At 37.0% G+C, this 19,263-nt stretch overlaps 1 protein-coding gene across 9 annotated transcripts in view; it reads right to left on the bottom strand.

The window, feature by feature from the left end:
• Positions 1 to 19,263, bottom strand: part of MLLT10 (MLLT10 histone lysine methyltransferase DOT1L cofactor) — a 215,856-nt gene that overhangs the window by 142,376 nt on the left and 54,217 nt on the right. For all 9 annotated transcript variants that reach the window (XM_090266584.1, XM_090266583.1, XM_090266582.1 and 6 more), the window contains exon 5: positions 9,013 to 9,122. In XM_090266584.1, the coding sequence (XP_090122710.1) occupies positions 9,013 to 9,122 (110 nt within the window). The remainder of the gene's footprint in view (positions 1 to 9,012; positions 9,123 to 19,263) is intronic.

The following is a 19,263-nucleotide window of genomic DNA, read 5'->3' as shown; positions in this document are numbered from 1 at the left end:
AAGGAACTATTTAAGAAAAAGAGGATCAATACTATGAACATTAAAATGACAATAAATTCACAACTATCAACAACTGAATCTAAAAAATAATAACAAAATCCAACTAAGCAAAGGAGAATAGGAACCGAATCATAGGTATGGGGATTGTTTGGAGGATTATCAGCAGGGCGGGGGAAAAGGGAGGAATGAGGAAATGGTGGCGGGATTAAGAAGCATAATTGGTAGGTATAAAATAAACAGGGGGAAGTTAATAATATAGAAAAGGGTGAAGCTAAAGAATTTAACACGCATGGCCCATGTACATGAAATAAGCGGGGTGGGATTGCTGGAGGCAAGAAGGTACTGGGCAGAGGGGAGCAAAAGGAAAAGAAACTGGGACCACTGTAACAGCATAATCAACAAAATATACTTTAAAAAGACACACACACACACACACACACACACAAAAAAAAAATACTTTCAAAAATAGCTATCCTTGACTACTCCTTTAAAAAAATTGAAAGAAAGTCAGACTAGCATTTTTAAGTTGTCCTCTATCTTTAAGCTTTTACAATCCAATGAGATCATGTTTCATAGTGCTTTTGATTTGCTTCTTTGGTCTATTACGATCCTCCCTATACTTATAAACACTCATTCCTTTATAGCCATCTAATAGACTATTCAAAAGGACATATAAAAGATTAATGTTAGACATCATTTGCCCACTACTCACTATGGAAATTGTAGCTTTTTAAAATAAATGCTTCCTTGACTCTGAAGAACACAGGTTTCCACTTCAAAAGAAGTTCACAAATCTCTACGTTGCCCCAATCTTCTTATTTCTTAAAAAATCATTTATAGGTAACATATGCCACATTATGTTACTAACAAAATGTACATGTCAGTGAAATGAGAAATTGATACAAGAAAACATAAGAGGTCAAAAAATAAAAACACAAATCTGATGACAGATGGTACAAAAGCTGGCCATTATACACTTAATGGCATGTAGAAAATTTAACAACATAACAGACTGACAGTGAATTCTCTGCAACTTAATGATATGCTTTACAGATATTCTAGAAAATTTCTGTTCCTATCATGTACAAATTTTTTTTTAATTTTTTCCTAAATCTCAGTTTTCCAGTAACACAGAATTATTTATTATTCTCTGAACTGCCTACCACCTGCCCTTTGTACCTATTACCCTATTTTATTTTACTTTCTCTGTCTGGAATTATTACTTGATACTTTTCCACAGGTCAAATTCCTAGTTATTCTGCAAGGAACTTATAATCTCTTTATATACGTTATTCAACTCCTTAGGCTAAAATAATGCCTATAACACTTCATTCAGATTTATTATTTATAATATACATTATTATTCTTTTCATATGTTGTAATTATATATTTACTTGACTAATTAGGTGTCATATCGAGAAAAACCCTGTATTTTTTACATCTTTGAATTCTTAATGTCTAGCACAATGCTTGGTACAAAGTAGGTCAACAACAGCAAATGCCCCCTACTTTAACAAGTGCTCTCCAAATTATTCTTTACTACCATCCATTAAGGATGTTTTCCAAAACTCAGTAATCCATATTCCAATTATTCCTATCATTTCAGAATTAACATTCACCCTATTAACCTAAATATCCATGAAGATAGAATATTAAATTTTTAAGGTTAACTATATGACTGTGGGACTGGGGGGAGGGACAGTGAAGAGCACTGGGTGGGGAGTGGGAATTGGGACAACTCCAATAGAACAATTTTAAAAATAAATAAAAATAAATAAATAAAAGAAAAACAGATTATTCAATAATAATGTTGAAAAAATTGTCTGGCCATGAGGGGAGGAAAAAGTTCGATACATCCTCAGTATATTCTGAAATTACATGGATAAAAGATTTAAGTCAGCCCTGACTGGTGTGGCTCAGTGGATTGAGCGTCAGCCTGCAAACCAAAGGGTCACTGGTTCTAGTCCCAGTCAGGGTACATGCCTGAGTTGCAGGCCAGGTTCCCAGTTGGGAGCAAGTGAGAAGCAACCACACGTTGATGTTTCTCTCCCTCTCTTTCTCCCTCCCTTTCCCTCTCTCTAAAAATAAATAAATAAAATATATATTTTCTTAATATTCATTTTCCCCTCCACCCTCCCTCCCTTAGTCCTTGAATACTTTAGTCTTAAAGTCATGAGGCTGGAGCTAAACAGGGCAGCACCCACTCTGGGGAGGAGGGGGCAGTCCCACACAGCTGTCAGAGACACAGTAGGGTTGGCTTCCGTGAGAGGGTTGGGGATAGGGATGGAGTCAAGTGTTAAGAGTGAGGCGTCAGAACCTGAAAAAGATGAGACCAACCACACAGTGGGGTGGGAGTGAGTGCTGGTGAAAATAGCAGCTATGCAGGGAAGTAGCTGCAACCCAGAGTGAGGTGTGGAGCCCGAATTAGGTTACAATGGGCTCTGCATTAAAGGATGGCACCAATAAAAGATCTGTTACTATAAGAGAAATTGATCAAATAAGTAAATATATTGGGGATAATGGGAGTCAAGAGACAGAAATGCAATGAAAAATATTAGAATAAATCCTGTATAGTTAGATTTGCAGAATTACAAGTTTACAGTTCTCCCTATATATAGATCAACTGATCAAAAATAGATATGTGAATATGTATATAACTCCACATATTGAAACAGAAGAATCAATGTGACCTCAGTCTTTAATATATACAGATAAGTACAGAGAAAATACAGATGTGAATGTATGTGTATCTCTGTATCTATATACACACACCTATCTCCCAGCCATCCTCACTAAAAGGACCTGAGAAAGCAATATCCCAATAACAATGAGCACACCTAGTGCCACTCTGGTTTTTAAACACCATTCTCACCTAAAAGGAGAACTGGTGATTCCAGGGCTAGGGCAGGAATGATACAGGTAAGCCTGGAACATACTATTGTGTCAGAAGGAAAGAACAGTTAACAAAATGGAATATACATGTCAAAAGACACAGAAGTCAGCTTGAAGGGGTCCCGTGAGCCAAACCTGAGACAATAAGAGCATCAAAAAACATCAGGAATGAAAAACCCATTAAAATAAAACAGTATCAAACAGTCCATATTAGTTCATACTAGTATCATACTAATATAAAAAACTGGAGAGTGGCCCTAACTGGTATGGCACAGTTGTTTGGGCATCATCCCACAAAGCAAAAGGTCGCTGGTTGATTTCCCGGTCAGTGCACATGTCTAATTTGCAGGTTCCGTCCCTAGTCAGAACACATACGAGGGGCAACCAATCAATGTTTCTCTCCCTCTCTTTCTTCCTCCCTGTCCCTCTCTCTAAAAAATAAATTAATAAAATTTTAAGTAAAATAAAGAAAAATAAAATAAATAATTGGAGAGGGACAAAATTTTTTCTTAAAAGGGGAATGCCAATTGATGAATGTCAAAAAAATGATGGGATGAGAAAAGCACCACTTGCCATTGATCGTAGCAATAAATTAATCAAGCCAACAAACAATAGTGGATGCTAGAATTAGTGGGGAAAACGCATAAGGAACAAGATATATACATACAAATTACTTCCCAACAAAATGCTTATTGATTATAAAGGGAAAAAAGATTAACCTCCCAGTGAAGAAATCTTGCAGGTACCACCTTAACAAAGTGATCAAGGTAACATCACCAGTCAAGGAAAAAACTGAAATCATGTACCACCTGCTAAAATGTAATAAAAAGAACTCAGCATCACTTCTGTGATGGTCCTGCCAAAAACACATAATCTGAATTAAGTCACAAGGAAACACACAAAAAATGCAAACAGAGGGACATTCTATTCAAATATCTGGCCTGTAATCTTCAGAAGTATCAACGTAATAAAAGAGAAAAACTGAGTTACTATTTGAGATTAAAGGACACTTAAAGAGACAAAATGCATTCTGCAACATTTTGGCTATGAAAGACATTACTAGAAAAGTTGGAGAAATTAGTGAAATAATGATGAGGTCTATGGAGTAGGCAGAAATAATGCAAAAATGTTAATTTCTTGGTTTTTATGGCCACTTTCTGGTCATGGAGGAAAAAAGTCCTATTTTATAGGAAATACATACTAAAGCATCCAGGGGTGCTGTATCATATTGATAAATTGCTCTTAAGTGGTTTAAGGAAGGAAAGCTCTTTGTATTTACTATAAATGCAACCTTTATAGCATTTTGAGATTATTTCAAAGTTAAAAGAAAAAACAAGTATTTTTTAAATGCACTTTGAAAGAAAAAAAATACTTAAATATTAGTGTTGAGAAAAAAATTTTTTTTGCATGGCATCAAAGGCAGAAACAATAAAGAGTGGTAGTGTAAATTATGTAAAAGATTTAAATTTCTAAACTAAAAAAAATTAACCTGCTATAATACCAACAGTAAAAACCATGAAGATACAGTGAAAGATTAAAACCAAATGCTAAATTATGATCAAAAGCATACACAGTAAGTGTATAAGTCAAAATAATATCTGTACTATAAAAACACTTCAAAAGAAAAATAAGAACATTACAATGTTAAAAAAGCAACATACAACTATTCAAGGTCAACTAACATAAATAACCTTTAAAAAAACTTTAAAATATTTTAACCTTACCAGTACTCAAAAGAAAATTCAAACGTTCTAATATTTTCACTAAAAAGAATGGCAAACACTGTTTTAATGGTAATACACAGTGATAAAACTGTACAAGGAGATATGCAGAATAAGAGATAAGGTTATGAGCAATGTCACATATTATTAATGCAGTATTAATGAGAAACTGCATTCTAGAGAACAATTTCACGCAATATACATATTTAAGCTTCCAAAATCTTCATATCCTTTACGAAGATTCTATTGGTAGATACATGCCAAACATCAAATGAGGTGCTTCAATAATAAGGGTTCCTTAATTAGTTTATTAAAACTAACAATACTATGTATAACGTGCTAACTATTCACTAAAAATAATGGCAAAAATATAATTTATTGGCAGAAAGATCTTCAGGTTAATAATTTTCAAAAACACACAATAGTATAATTAACATAATCGAAAATTTTTACAAGAGTATAGCATATGTAAAAATGCGCACAAAAACTAAAAGGATCTGAACGAGAAGATTTTAGACAATTTTTGTCTTTCTTTTTCTATTTATTTTTCTGTATTTTCTAATTTTTAAATTCAATTTTATTAAATTTATTAGGGTGACATTGGGTAATAAAATTATATAGGTTTCAAGTATACAATTCTATAATACATCATCTGTATATTGCCTTGTGTGTCCATCGCCCAAAGTCAAGTCTCCTTCATTATTATATATTTGACCCCCTTTACCCTTTTCTACTTTCCCCCCAAACCCCTTTCCCTCTGGTCGCCATCATATTATTGCCTGTCTATGAGTTTTTGTCTGTCTTGTTTGTTCATTTCAGTTTTATATCCCATATGAGTGATATATGATTCTTGTCTTTTTTTCACCTGATTTAATTTGTTTGACATGATATTCTCAAGATCCACTCATGTTGTCACAAATTCCTGTATTTTATCTTTTTTTATGACTGAGTAGTATTTCACTTTACATATATACCAGATCTTCTTTATCCAATCTAAGAAAGGACATTTTGCTTGTTTTCATGTCTGGGCCACCATGAATAATGCTGCAATGAACATAGGGATACATTATCTTTACAAATAAATGTTTTCAAAATTTTCAGGTAGATACTCAAAAGAGGGATTACTCAGTCAGATGATAATTCTAGTCTTAACTTTTGAGGTCTTTCAGTACTGTTTTCCATTGTGGTTGTACCAGTTTACATTTCCACCAGCAGTGAATGAGGGTTCCACAACCTCTCCAACACTTAGTAATACTTGTCTTGTTGATAATAGCCATTCTAAGAGGTGTGATGTAGTATCTCACTATGGTTTTGATTTGCATCTCCCTAATAGCTAGAAGTTTAGCATCTTTTCATATATCTGTATGTCTTCTTGGGAGAAGTGTTTGTTTAGGTCCTCTGTCCATTTTTTTAATTGGACTGTTTGTTTTGCTGTTGAGTTGTATGAGTTCTTTATATATTTCAAATACGAACCCTTTATGGGAAGCGTTGTTTGCAAATATCTTCCTATTTGGTAAGTTGACTTTTAATTTTATTGACGATTTCATTTGCTGTGCAGAAGCTTTTTTATTTTGACATATCCCCATTCATTTATTTTTGCTTTTTACTTCCATTGTCTCTCAGGTCAAATTCATAAAATCCTCTCTAAAACCAAGGTCTGTAAGTTTGTTACCTATGTTTCCCTCTATGTATCTTATTATTTCAGGCCTTATATTTAGGTCTTTGATCCATTTTGAGTTAAATTTTGTGTATTGTGACAACAGTCTAGTTTTATTATTTTGCATGTGGATTTCCAATTTTCCCAGCACCATTTATTGAAGAGACTGTCTTTTCTCTATTGTATGATTTTGGTTCCTTAGTTGAAAAGTATCTGCCCACATATATGTGGGTTTACTTCTGGGCACTCTATTTTGTTCCAATGGGTTGTGTGTCTGTTTTTCTGTCAAAACCATGCTGTTTTGAGTATTGTTACTTTGTAGTATAAGTTGAAGTCAGGCAGTGTGATACCTCTGGCTTTGTTCTTTCTTCTCAGGATTGCTTTTGTTATATAGAGTCTTTTATGGTTCCATACAAATCATGTTGTATTTCTTTTTAAAATGCGACTGATATTTTGATGGGGGTTGCATTAAATCTGTATACTGCTTTGAATGATATGGACATTTAAACTATGTTGATTCTTCCAATCCATGAACATGGAATACAGTGGTACCTCTGTACTCCTCATTCATTCATTCCGGAACTTGTGAGGTGTGCCAAAACCAACGAGTACAGAACTATTCACGAACTACCATTGAGACTGACATGTCAAACTCTGTTTCATCATGAGAGAGGGGCACTGAGTGGTGAGTAAGCTCTGAGTGCTAAAACATTTTTTCTCATCAGAATGTGATAAGTACCGGGTTTGATGAGTTCTGAAGTGAACAAGTACCGAGGTATAACTGTATCTTTTCTTTTCATTTTACATTCTTCAATTTCTTTTAATAGTGTCTTACAATTTTTAGTGTATAGGTCCTTCACATTCTTTGTTATGTTTATTCCTAGGTATTTTATTCTTTTGGTGGTAAATGCAAAAGAAATTTTTGTTAGTATATAGGAACACAATGTATTTTGCTACAATTTCACCTCTTCTTTCCCAATTTGGATGCTTTTTATTCCTTCTTTTTGCTTGATTGTTCTGCCAAGACTTCTAACATTATGTTAAATAACAGTGGTAAGAGTGGGAATTCTTGTCTTGTTCATGATCTTAAGAGGAAAAACTTTCAGTTTTTCAACATTAAGTATGGTGTTAGCTGAGGGTCTGTCATATATGGCCTTCATTATGTTGAGGTACTTTCCTTCTATCCCCATATTATTGAGTGTTTTAATCCTTACTGGATGTTGTATCTTATCAAACGCTTCTGCATCTATTGATATGATCATATAATTTTTACACTTTAATTGTTAATATAGTGTTCACCTTGATCAATTTATATATGTTGAACCATCCTTGAGCCCCTGGAATAAACCCCACTTGATCGAAATGTATTCTTAATGTATTTTAATATCACACAATATACTTTCTGAAGGTTCCAAGATGTTCATACCTTTTACACAGAGATTCTGTTGTTGTGTACATGCCAAACAGCAAATAACACATTTCAGTGATATGGGGTTCTTTTAATTCAATTACAGTTTATCAAAACTAACAATACTCTGTATTATATGCTAACTACCACTAAAAATAATACCAAAAAATATAAATTTATTGACACAAAAAGATGTTCAGGTTAATAATTTTCAAAAACACACAAAACAGTATATTTAATATAATCCAAAATTTTTACAAGTATATTATATATGTAAAAATACACACACAAAAATCTAGAAGGATCTGAATGAGGAATTATGGATAATTTCTGTCTTATATTTATTTATTTTTCTGTATTTCCAAATTTTTTAAATATTAATAATCTGCATTACAAATGTTTAATACAAAAATATCTGAAACCCTGCAGTGATGTTTTCTACCACAAATGGGAGTATATCAACTGATATCTCAAATAAATGGTAAACACTGAAAGGCACATTGGGTAATAGAAAAATCTTCTAACATGCAAAAGAGAATGGAAAAACAACATATATGTATGAAACAAAAAAAAAAACATATGGGGTAAAAAGCAAACATTAACTAAGATTTTTAAAAAGCTAACAATAAACATCCTATCATGGTGGCAGAAAATAATTCTGAGTGGAAAGGAGTAAGGAATATTCTACAACAGGAATATTTTTTAAGAAAGGATGTATGAGCTCTGGCTGGGTGACTCAGTTGGTTGGAGTGTCATCCTGTACACCAAAAAGGTTGCAGGTTTGATTCTCAGTCAGGGCACATACCTAGGTTTTGGATTCAATCCCCCATCAGGGCGTGTACAGGAGGCAACCTATTGATTTCTCTCTTTCTCTTAACCCCCCACCCCAATAAAAACATATCCTCAGATGAGAATTTTTAAAAAGGAAAAAAAGAAAAGATGTATGCTATCAGTGAATTTCATATCAAATAATAATTCAACAAAATCTTGATGTCTGAAAGACCACAGAATGTCAGTAATTCTTAAAAAACAAATCCATATGACCTAAAATGTCATGTGAATGTTAGAATACTAAATACCTATGTTAGTACAAAAGGTAATATAGTTTTGTTTACTTGTTTTGTACTCCTATGCATGCAGTCATGTATTTTAATAATTTCAGTTTAATAACTATACTTTGTCCAAATCTCTCTGGAATTTGATGGAGATCTATAATTTAAATTTTCTAATGTAGGTCTATTTTTAAAACAATACAAAAAAATTCCCCTACACTTCCCAGTTTAAAAACAAAAAAAAATTATAACCAAGCATCAATAAAGTAATGTCCACTGTACCTTATTATAACGATCATGTGGAACAGACTGTAAAACAATTGGTTCCATTGTAGAAACATTGGCAAATTGTACCTCTGGAATATATAGGGCACAAACCACATGAGCCCAACCTAAAAATAAATAAATAAAAATAACATCATTTTCTAGTTTCCAATAAAGCTTTTTCAATGATAAATAAAATCAGTAATTTTTTTTTCTAAAGATATCCCTTAAATGTCTACTTCAGCAAACGCACAACAAAAACATTAACAAGTTCTCATTACTGACTGAATAAGCAAGCCCCTACTAATAAAGCACTCCTAATCATTTTTCTACTTATGTGTACAGTAACGTAAATAAAGGGAAACATTTTAAAATTCAGATTCTAGCACTGACTGACACTTCTTATAAATAAGATAAACACTACTTCTGAGAACCACTATAAAAATAAGAATTTTCATAGCTGAATACCTAAAATATTTTATACTTTAATCTTAAATGTTAACATTAAAATTTCCTTTTCTATTGATGTCAATATTTTTAAATTGATATTTTACTGGTTCTGGCATTAATTATTTTAATATTTCACTCAAAATACTCTAACAATTGATGTTAAATATGAATATTTCTTTCAATTTTCAAAATGTGTCTGAAGCTATCAAAGAGCTGACGTGATAGTGAGGTATTAATGAATCAAAACTGGAAAAGGATGGAGATCCAGGTGGGGGAGTACAGCTTTTGATTACTTTTGCCACCCAGCAGTCATCTGCCCATTTCAAAGAAAGCAGCTGAGAGGGTGCTATTTAACAAACTCAGAAGGCTGAAAGTACAGAGATTTATGTTCACAGACAACCAAAGGAGAAGGCGAACAAGTAAACTCCCTCACCCCTTTCCAGCTACAACATTTAAGGACAAAAACCTAGGAGTAATAATAAACTAAAAATACATAGGCCCTCAAAGAAATTGCAGCTGGGATTTATCACCTCAAACTCTGAAATCTGACTCATGTAACCCTAAATTACAAGTGCCCCAAGGCACCAGAAAGAAGTAAATATACATCCTCTCAGGAGAAAAACATTATTATCTTGGCTACAAATAATTTCTAATATTAGTTCATTTCAACACACTAAAAAATACCAAATACATGAAAGTCAAGACAGCATGGATGAAAACCAGCAGAATCAAGGGGGGAAAAAAAAAAGCAGTCCTGACCAGTATGGCTCAGTTGGTTGGCACTGTGCCACAAAAGCAGAGGTCCCGGTTCGATCTGGTGAGGGCACATGGCCAGGTTGCAGTTCCCCCAGTCAGCTGTGGTCAATAGTCAACCCATGGATGTTTCTCCCTCAACCTGATGTTTCTTTCCCTCTTTCTCCTTCCCTTCTCCTCTCTCTAAAAATAATAAATAAAATCTTTAAAAAACAAGAAAGAAAAAGAAAAGAATAAACATCTGGGGTGTGAGTTGTCACAGTGGCGCATGGCACAGCAGAATCAGGGCACAGGGCCTGCTCGAGCCTGGCTGGTAGGACCACTGACTAGAGGCGGACGCAGTCCTGCTGTACAGGGGATGGACCAGTCACCACTGCTAGTGCTTCAGCCAAGAGTCTGACCCTACATGGAGCCATATGTGGGGTCCAGCCAGGCGTTGATTCCTCCCTTTGGTGCTGAAGACTATTGGCCAGAGAAGTCCTGATGGTCCAGTACTGAGCAAAGCTGAATTTGTTCAGAAAGTTCATCAGAGTAACCAGTCCAGTCACGATGGAGATTTCCACACAGCTATTGTTCTTTACAATTGAAGCTATGGATGTTGACCCTCAAAACTATATCTTATGCAGCATATACAAAAACCCAGCAATATGAAAAGGCTCTGGACAATGCAATCAATCAAAGCTTGACTTCTCAATCCCAAATGGCCTAAAGCATACTTCTAAGAGGGAGGTGTTGCCCTCCAGTACTTTGGACATCATGCCAATTTCCCAGCAGCCTTTGTATCTGAACTGTATAGGACCCCAAGAGCCTCCAGCTTCTGGTGGAGATGGTAGAAGCTGCCATCAAAACTCCCATGAGAGACTCCGTATCAAGCCCATTTATCAGCAGCTTCAAGAAATAAAACTGGAGAAGAGTCCTTTAGTGGTCATGTCTGTGGTTGGGCAGGAACTCCTGACAGCTGACCATCATGGGGCCTCTGTGGTTGTCTTAGAAGATGGTCTGAAGATTGGCACCTGCAGCCTCAAACTGAAAGGTTCTCTTGTCTCTCTCTGTCTTAAGCAGTGCTCACTCATCTCTTGGAAACACAAAAAGCCCTGAATACATGCAGCAGAACTTGGAAGTAGCCAAGACCTTAGGTGACCAAGACAGGAGAATACCGAGCTCATGGGAATCTAGGTTTTGCATCTTCTCCAAAGAAAATTATCAGAGCCCTGACTGGTGTGGTTCAGTGTGTTGTGTGCTGTCCTAAAAACCAAAAGGTTGCTGGTTTGATTCCCAGTCGAAGGACATGCCTGGGTTGTAAGCCAGATTCCAGGGTTATGGGTGTGCAAGAGGCAAGTGATTGACGTTTCTCTCATAACACCAATGTTTCTTTCCCTCTCTTTCCCTTTCTCCCTTCCCTCTATCTCTAAAAATAAATAAAATCTTTTTAAAAAATTACCAAGAGACTATCTCTAACTGCCACAGTTGGTGCTATCCATGAAACTCAATGATCAAGAGGGAGTAATTTGAGTGCTGCTTCTTGCCTGCCTGCAATTAACCGGAAATCTTTACTTCAGTATCACTGAAACTAGCCAGCAATTATTAAGACTGAAGTTAATACTGATTAAAGAAATAAAAGAAATGCCTAAAGGGAACCACTGCAATAATATATATTTTGTTTAGGTACAAAGTTTTAATTGACAGTCTTCTGGGATTAAACTCAGTTAACTGTGACATCTGCTCATGAAGCACCTAATGTGTGCAGCACACTGTGTTGAGGGCTCAGGTTCCAGGCAGTGGATGTGGGTCACTCCCCTTAATGGTTTTATGTTCTCTTTCAGACAAGGCTTTAACATTACAAAAAGACTAAACATTGCTTGAGCAATAAATGATAATGTCCTCTTCATCACAGCCAAGATTCTGAATTCTAAAGGAGCCACACTGGTATAAACTTGAGGAAGCTTTGTGAAACAAGTTGGCCCCTGAATGAGACAAAGAAATTGGCATGCGGCGTTCTAAAACCTAGTCAGCATATCAGCCATGTTTTGCTGAATGATAATGTAACAGGGGAACACAGAGCCCCAGAAATGGGGCATGGGTTTGAGCTGCACAGGTGTGACTAGAGACTTTGTCCCCTTGCTAAACATGGCAGGCCAGAAGGAGGACAAAGGCAAATATGGACAACACTGACTCTCATTGGTTGGAAGGCTGGACACTCACACTGGCTTTCAGCGCCATGGGATTCTGGGAGAGGATTTTTGAAACTGAGCAGGCTGGGATGCAAAAACGCAGTGATTCTTTCCCCTCCCCCAGGTGAGAGGCATGTCAACAGCTGACAGCAGGCCTGCCAATGGTGGCTAGTAAGGACCTGCGAGGGGAGGCCTGGGGCACAGACTCCAAAAGATGCCTGAAGCTGGAGAGTGACTGGAGACCAGCTAAGCCACTTAGGTTTGCGGGTGGGAGAAGAGGTCCCTGGCACAACCTTGAACTGAGCTGGCAGAGGGGAGGGGTGACAGGGTGATTTTTCTTTGGGTATCTTAGAGCAGCAGTCCCCAACCTTTTTGGCACCAGGGACCAGTTTTGTGGAAGACGATATTTCCATGGACTGGGGCGGGGGTGATGTTCAGGATCATTCAAGTGGGTTATATTCAAGCTCACCTCCTGCTGTGCAGGACCGGTACCGGTCCACAGCTCAGAGGTTGGGGACCTCTGTCTTAGGGGGAACAGGCTTTGAGACAGAAACTTTCCATTACTTCCAAAGACTTTGGTGATAATAGTCAACACTGTGAACAGATTTTTGTTCTTGTGTTATTTTTAGTTCTTGAACTTATGTAGTAGTTGTAATAAGACTATTTTTGATGTCATACTCTGACTTCTCCTTTCCCCTTACTTTTGTTACCAATATAGTTTAGGCAGAAACTTGCCATTAAATAAAAGATTCCTTTCTTTTCTACTTAACTCCGTCTTTGGAGATTTGCCTGGTAGGCTGCGAACAGTAAGACCCACCCCTACTGGTTGGGTTTGGTAGCAATAAGATAGTTTATGCAGTTAGCAAAGACCAGACATTTTCCACCATCTTATTCAGAATACTTAAGACTCTTGATTTACAAAAGGTAATATTAGTTGTAATCAATTACATAAGATATACATGGAAATAATCAAGAGTAAGCCTTTCATCCTGTTATTATGTTGGGTAGAATCTTTTAATCATATAGTTATAATTGTTTATACCCATTAAAATGAAATTTGAAATACTATTGTAATACTGTTTTGTAAGTTGTTTTTCCATTAATATTTTTCCACTAATTTTTAAACCATTTCTTCAGTTTATTAAATATTCTACTTTGAAAAAAATCTTAACTGTATTTTGGAGTTTCAGGCATAGGTATCAAAATAAGTATGCTTATTATGTTCAAATACATACAAAATTGAAAATTTCTTCAAAGAACTGAAAAATATAATAATAAACCCAATAAAACTTCCAGAAGTAAAATCAAAATTTTTTTTAAATTAGTGGATAAAATCAGCAATGTTTTAGACATGAAAACAGAATCAGAGGACAATAACAAAATAGGCCAGAAGAAAATACCCAGAATATTAGTACAAAACACAAAAATAAGAAACATACAGCCCTGGCTTATGTGACTCAGTGGATCGGGGCACATGCCTGGGTTGTAGGCCAGGTCCCCAATTGAGGGCGTGTGACAGGCAACCACACATTCCTGTTTCTCTCCCTCTTTTACTCTCTCCCTCCTCCTCTCTAAAAATAAGTAAATAAAATCTAAAAGAAACATACAGAAACACAAAAGACATAAACAGTATATAAGCAAGCATAATACACGTCACAGAGAAATATGAGAGAAAAAAAATATCACAAAACAACACTTGAAATGATAAAGAGTGAAAAAGTACCTAAAAACTTTCCAAAGAAAAGATGACAAGTTATAAAAATAAATCCAGACCTAGGCACATTAGTAAAACTAACAGAAAACTAGAGAGAGAGAGACAGAGAGAGAGAGAAATAAAAATCCTTAAAACTATCAAAAGGCAAGTTGTCACTAAAAAAAAATTTTTTTAAAGATAAATAAAGCCTAAAAATACCTTTAAAAATTCTCCATTAAAGGGAACAACAAACAATATTCAGAAAAAGAAAAAGAAAAGAAAAAAGAAAAAAAAAAGAGCCAAGAAGGAAACTCCAAAATGAAGAAAAATAAAGTAAAGCATAATGAACATGTAAATACTTTCACTGGACACTGACTGATTAAAACAACAATACATTTTTTCAGTTGAAACACATATGGCTGTTTACATCAAAACTTAAAATATCTGGTAAAGTTTTCAATGTATGTAAATTTAACACATATTAAAATTATTACAAAGAATGGGGAAAGAACAGGTAGAAGACATCTATACAATTGCAAGGTTTCTACATTTTCTGGGAAGTGGTACACACAGCAGACTGAATTTATTGGTATAATAATTGTAATTCCCAAATGAACCACTATTTATTTAAGTATTAATATTTGTAATACAGAGAAAAATATAGGCAATGTTTTCAGTGGCTTTTCCATACAAATGGCCTGTCTTGGCTCAAGTTTCAGACTTTCCTAAATTCTCTCAAACAAGCAGCATTTGGCCTTGGAATGCCCTGGGTCTCTCGCAAAGTGGCCCCAGGCCCAGCACTAGCAGCAACTGGTCTTTGTTCACAGCTTGGTCTATCCTGGGTACATCCAAGCCCAACACAAGGAGCAGCCATCTAAAGATCACTTGGCAAACTCATTCTGGGTGGCCCCAGGCAGAGCACAGGTGGCAGCTGACCTTGGCCTTCACCTCATGGGAGGCACCAGAGGCAGTACACCTTGTGGACAACTTCAGACCACACCAAAGCATCACCCAAACACCTACACAAGTGACACACTAAAAGAGTAGACTCAGTGGGCACCAGAGCCCTGCTGAAGTAAGTCCTGCTCCATGGGGACCCTGCACAGCTTCCTCCATGATGGTACCAGCCAGTCCTTGCACCCAACAGGTCTGAAAGGTAATTACTTCCCATTGACATGGCAACAGCAATCAAGGCTCAACTAAGACATGAAGGTGTACACAGCCCACACAGGACAGGGGTGGGGGTCACACCTGGAGTGCCCAGCTCAGGAGAAAGGGAGACTGTGCCACTGGACCCCACAGAACACCTACTATATTAGGGCACTCTACAAAGCCTGGGAGATGTAGCAGCTCTACCTGATACATAGGAACAAACAGAGGGAGGCTGAGAAAACTGGGGGGGTAGGGGGACAAACATGTACCAAATGAAAGAACAGAACTCAAAAAAATAAAATAAAAATAGAGACAAGCAATCTGCTAGATGCACAGTTCTAACCATTGGTTGTAAAGATGCTCAATGAACTCAAGAGGAAGAGTAGATGAATTTGAGAGAACTTCAAGAGTATATAAAAGGACATGGAAACCATGAAAAAGAACCGGTCAAATATGAAGAATACACTTACTGAAATAAAGAACAATTTACTGGGAATCAGCAGTAGACTGGATGAAGCCAAGACTATGACAAAGCAAAAAACAACTAATCAGAACAGTAAAAAGAAATGGAATCCAAAAAGTGAGGATAATAAAAGGAGCTTCTGGGACAACTTCAAGAATGGTAACATTCAGTTAATGGGAGTGCTGGAAGGAGGAGGGAGAAAGCAAGAAATGGAAAACCTATTTTCAATATAATAAAATAAAACTTCCATAATTTGGTGAAGGAAATAGACATAGAAGTCCAGAAAGCACAGAGTTCCAAACAAGATGAACTCAAAAAAGCCCACACCTAGACACATCGTAATTAAATGCAAACGGTTAAACACAAGAAAGAATCATAAAAGCAGCAAGAGAAAAGCAGTTAAGTTACCTACAAGGGATCTCCCCATAAAAGAGTTAGCAGTTTCCCAACAGAAACTTTGCAGACCAGAAAGTATTAGCAAAAAATATTCAAAGTGATGAAAAGCAAGATTATTCCACCCTGTAAAGCTATCATTTAGAAAAGAAGAACATATAAAGAACTTTCCAGGTAAGAAAAAGCTAAGAGTTCATCAACACCAAAACAATATTTTATGAAATGTAAAGGGTCTTCTTTAAGAAGAATATTAAAAAAATGAACAATAAAATGGCAACAAATACATATCTACCAACAATTTAATCTAACAAACAAAATAAATGAACAAACAATCTAACACATACAAAGAACATTTTGATGGTGGCCAGATGGGAGGGATGATAGGGGGATGAGTGAAAAGGTGAAGGGATTAAGAACTACAAACTGGTAGTTACTGAAAAGTGATGGGGATGTAAAGTACAGCACAGAGAATATAATCAATATTATTATAATAACATGTATGGTGTCAGATGGGTATGAGAATTACCAGAATGATTACTTACTGAGTTATATAATGTCTAAATCACTGTGGTGTACATCTGTAACTAATATAATATTGTATGTCAACTGTAATTAAAAAATAAAAAATGGGGCAGCTGATTAGGACTTCGAAGATGGCAACAGAGTAGCAGCCCCGCCCACTTGCACCTATCCAGGACCGGGAGTGTCCTAAAAAAACAGAGTGGGTAGACTTCCGGCCAAGATGAGGTATAGATAGACATGCTGCATCTTCTTCCATAACTAAGAAGGAATACAACTACCCGAAAACTAGAGACAACCAGAAGTTCCTAAAAAATGAGCTGCATGGAAATCCAACAAACAAAGATATAAAGAAGAAACACTCATCCAGACAGGTCGAAGGGGCGGAGCTAGGGCAGAGAGGACGTGGTGTGGTGGTGGCAGCTGCAGGCCAGCGAAAGCTCAGTCACACATTTTAAAAAGTGGGGAGGAACACCTGGGGAGTGCTTCCAGCACCAGACCAGACCGCACAGCTCACGGACCCATTGCAGGGGAAAATAAAGCCTCATTGCTTCTGCCTGAAAACCAGTGGGAACTGCGGCAGAGGAAGAAACTGCCAGTCTCTTGAGAGTCCACTTGTTTAAAGGGCCCCCACAGTCCTAGAATAACTGAAGACCCACCCACTCTGGGAACGACAGCCAGATCAACAGCTAGAGGCGCCAGTCCCATATGAAAGTGGGAGAAGTGCCTAGAAAAGGGGTGAGTGCTGAGCAAGGGGCATTGTTCCCTCTCAGATCCCTTCCCCACAAACAGTGCCACAACATGGTGAAACGGGTAGCCCTGTACAGACGAATATCTAAGGCTCCACCCTTTACAACGTAACAGGTGCAACAGCTCTACCTAAGACCTAGAGGCAAACACAGGAACCTGTCAAGATGAGAAGACAGAGAAGTATGGCCCCAAAGAGGGAACGGATCAAGGTTCCAGTGAGAGAACTAAGCGACAAGGAGATAGCCTTCCTAACAGATGAGGAGATAGCCAACCTAACAGACGTAGAGTTCAAAACCCTGGTGATAAAGGTACTCACAGAATTTACAGATATGCTTAAGTACGGCAAACACATAAGGGAAGAAGTGAAAGCTATGCTAAATGAAATGAAGGAAAATTCACACAAAACCAAGGGTGGAGGGAAGGAAAGTGGGGTTCATATCAATGATTTAAAACATAAGGAGGAAAAAAAGAGTCAACCACTACAGAATTAGGAAACAAGAATTGAAAGAAATGAGAAGAGGCTTAGGAACCGCTGGGACAACTTTAAACATGTCAACATCCGAATGAGAGAGATGCCAGAAGGAGAAGAGGAAGAGCAAGAAATTGAAAGCTTATGTGAAAAAACAATGAAGAAAAATTTCCCAAATTTGAAGAAGAAGATAGACATGCAAGTCCAGGAAGCATAGGGAGTCCCAAACAAGCTACACCCAAAGAGGACCACACCAAGACACATCATAATTAAAATGCCAAAGGTTAAAGAGAAAGAGAGAATCTTAAAAGCAGCAAGAGAAAAACATAGTTACCTATAAAGGGGTGCCTATAAGACTATCAGCTGATTTCTCAAAAGAAATTTTGCAGGCAAGAAGGGACTGGCAAGAAATACTCACTGTGATGAAAAGCAAGGACCTACAACCAAGATTACTCTACCCAGTAAAGCTATCGTTTAGAATGAAAGGCCAGATAAAGTGCTTCCCAGACAAGGTAAAGCTAAAGGAGTACATCATCACCAAGTCCTTATTTTATGAAACGTTAAAGGAACTTATTTAAGAAAGATCAAAACTATGAACATTAAAATGACAACAAACTCACAACTATCAACAACTAAATCTAAAAAATAAAACAAAATCCAACTAAGCAAACCAGATTAGAAACAGAATTACAGGTATGGGGATCATTTGGAGGGTTAACAACTGGGAGGGGGAAGGAGGAGAAATGGGGAAATGGTGCAGGGATTAAGAAGCATTATTGGTTAGTACAAAATAGATAGGGGGGAAGTTAAGGAATTAGGAAAGGGTGAAGCCAAAAAAGTTATATGCACGACCCATGTACATGAACTAAGGGAGTGTGATTGCTGGAGGGAAAGACGGTACTGGGTGGAGGGGAGCAAAGGGAAAAAATAGTTGGGACTACTTTAACAACATAATCAATAAAACATACTTTAAAAAAAAACAAAACAGAGTGGAGTGTGAGAGCACCTTTGAGTGAGCCCAAATGGGGAGGAGAGCCCGGGGACCACACAGGAGCAGGCAAAAACCAACCTACCTGTAGGGCTCCCAGGATGATGTGGCCCATGCTTTCTAAGCGTACCTGCCCAGCTGCCCAGCTCAGCACTTCTAGCTGCACAGAGTAGGGGAAGCTGCAGATCAGCTCAAGAGCCATGAGCTACTGGGGCAGAGAAAGAACATCTGGGTAGTGCAGGCCTAAGAAACAGTATGGCAGGAGCAGGCCCACCTGAGGCTGAAGATCTCTGGAGGGAGAAGGGTCAGCATTCTGCACTGTCCTGTGTTACTGTATAGCTGCAGGGCTCTTCCCAATGCCATCTGGGAAAGATCCAGGGAGAAACTTTACATAAAATTGTTGAAGGTTCCAGAAGGCAGTGGCCAGCCCTGACCATGAAACACTGTGTGATTTGGGGGGAGGAGAAG

Source organism: Furipterus horrens, unplaced genomic scaffold (assembly GCF_987537825.1).
Source record: "Furipterus horrens unplaced genomic scaffold, mFurHor1.1.pri manual_scaffold_2, whole genome shotgun sequence".
In the NCBI taxonomy this organism is placed as follows: domain Eukaryota; kingdom Metazoa; phylum Chordata; class Mammalia; order Chiroptera; family Furipteridae; genus Furipterus; species Furipterus horrens.
This window is presented reverse-complemented; position numbering and strand designations above follow the sequence as displayed.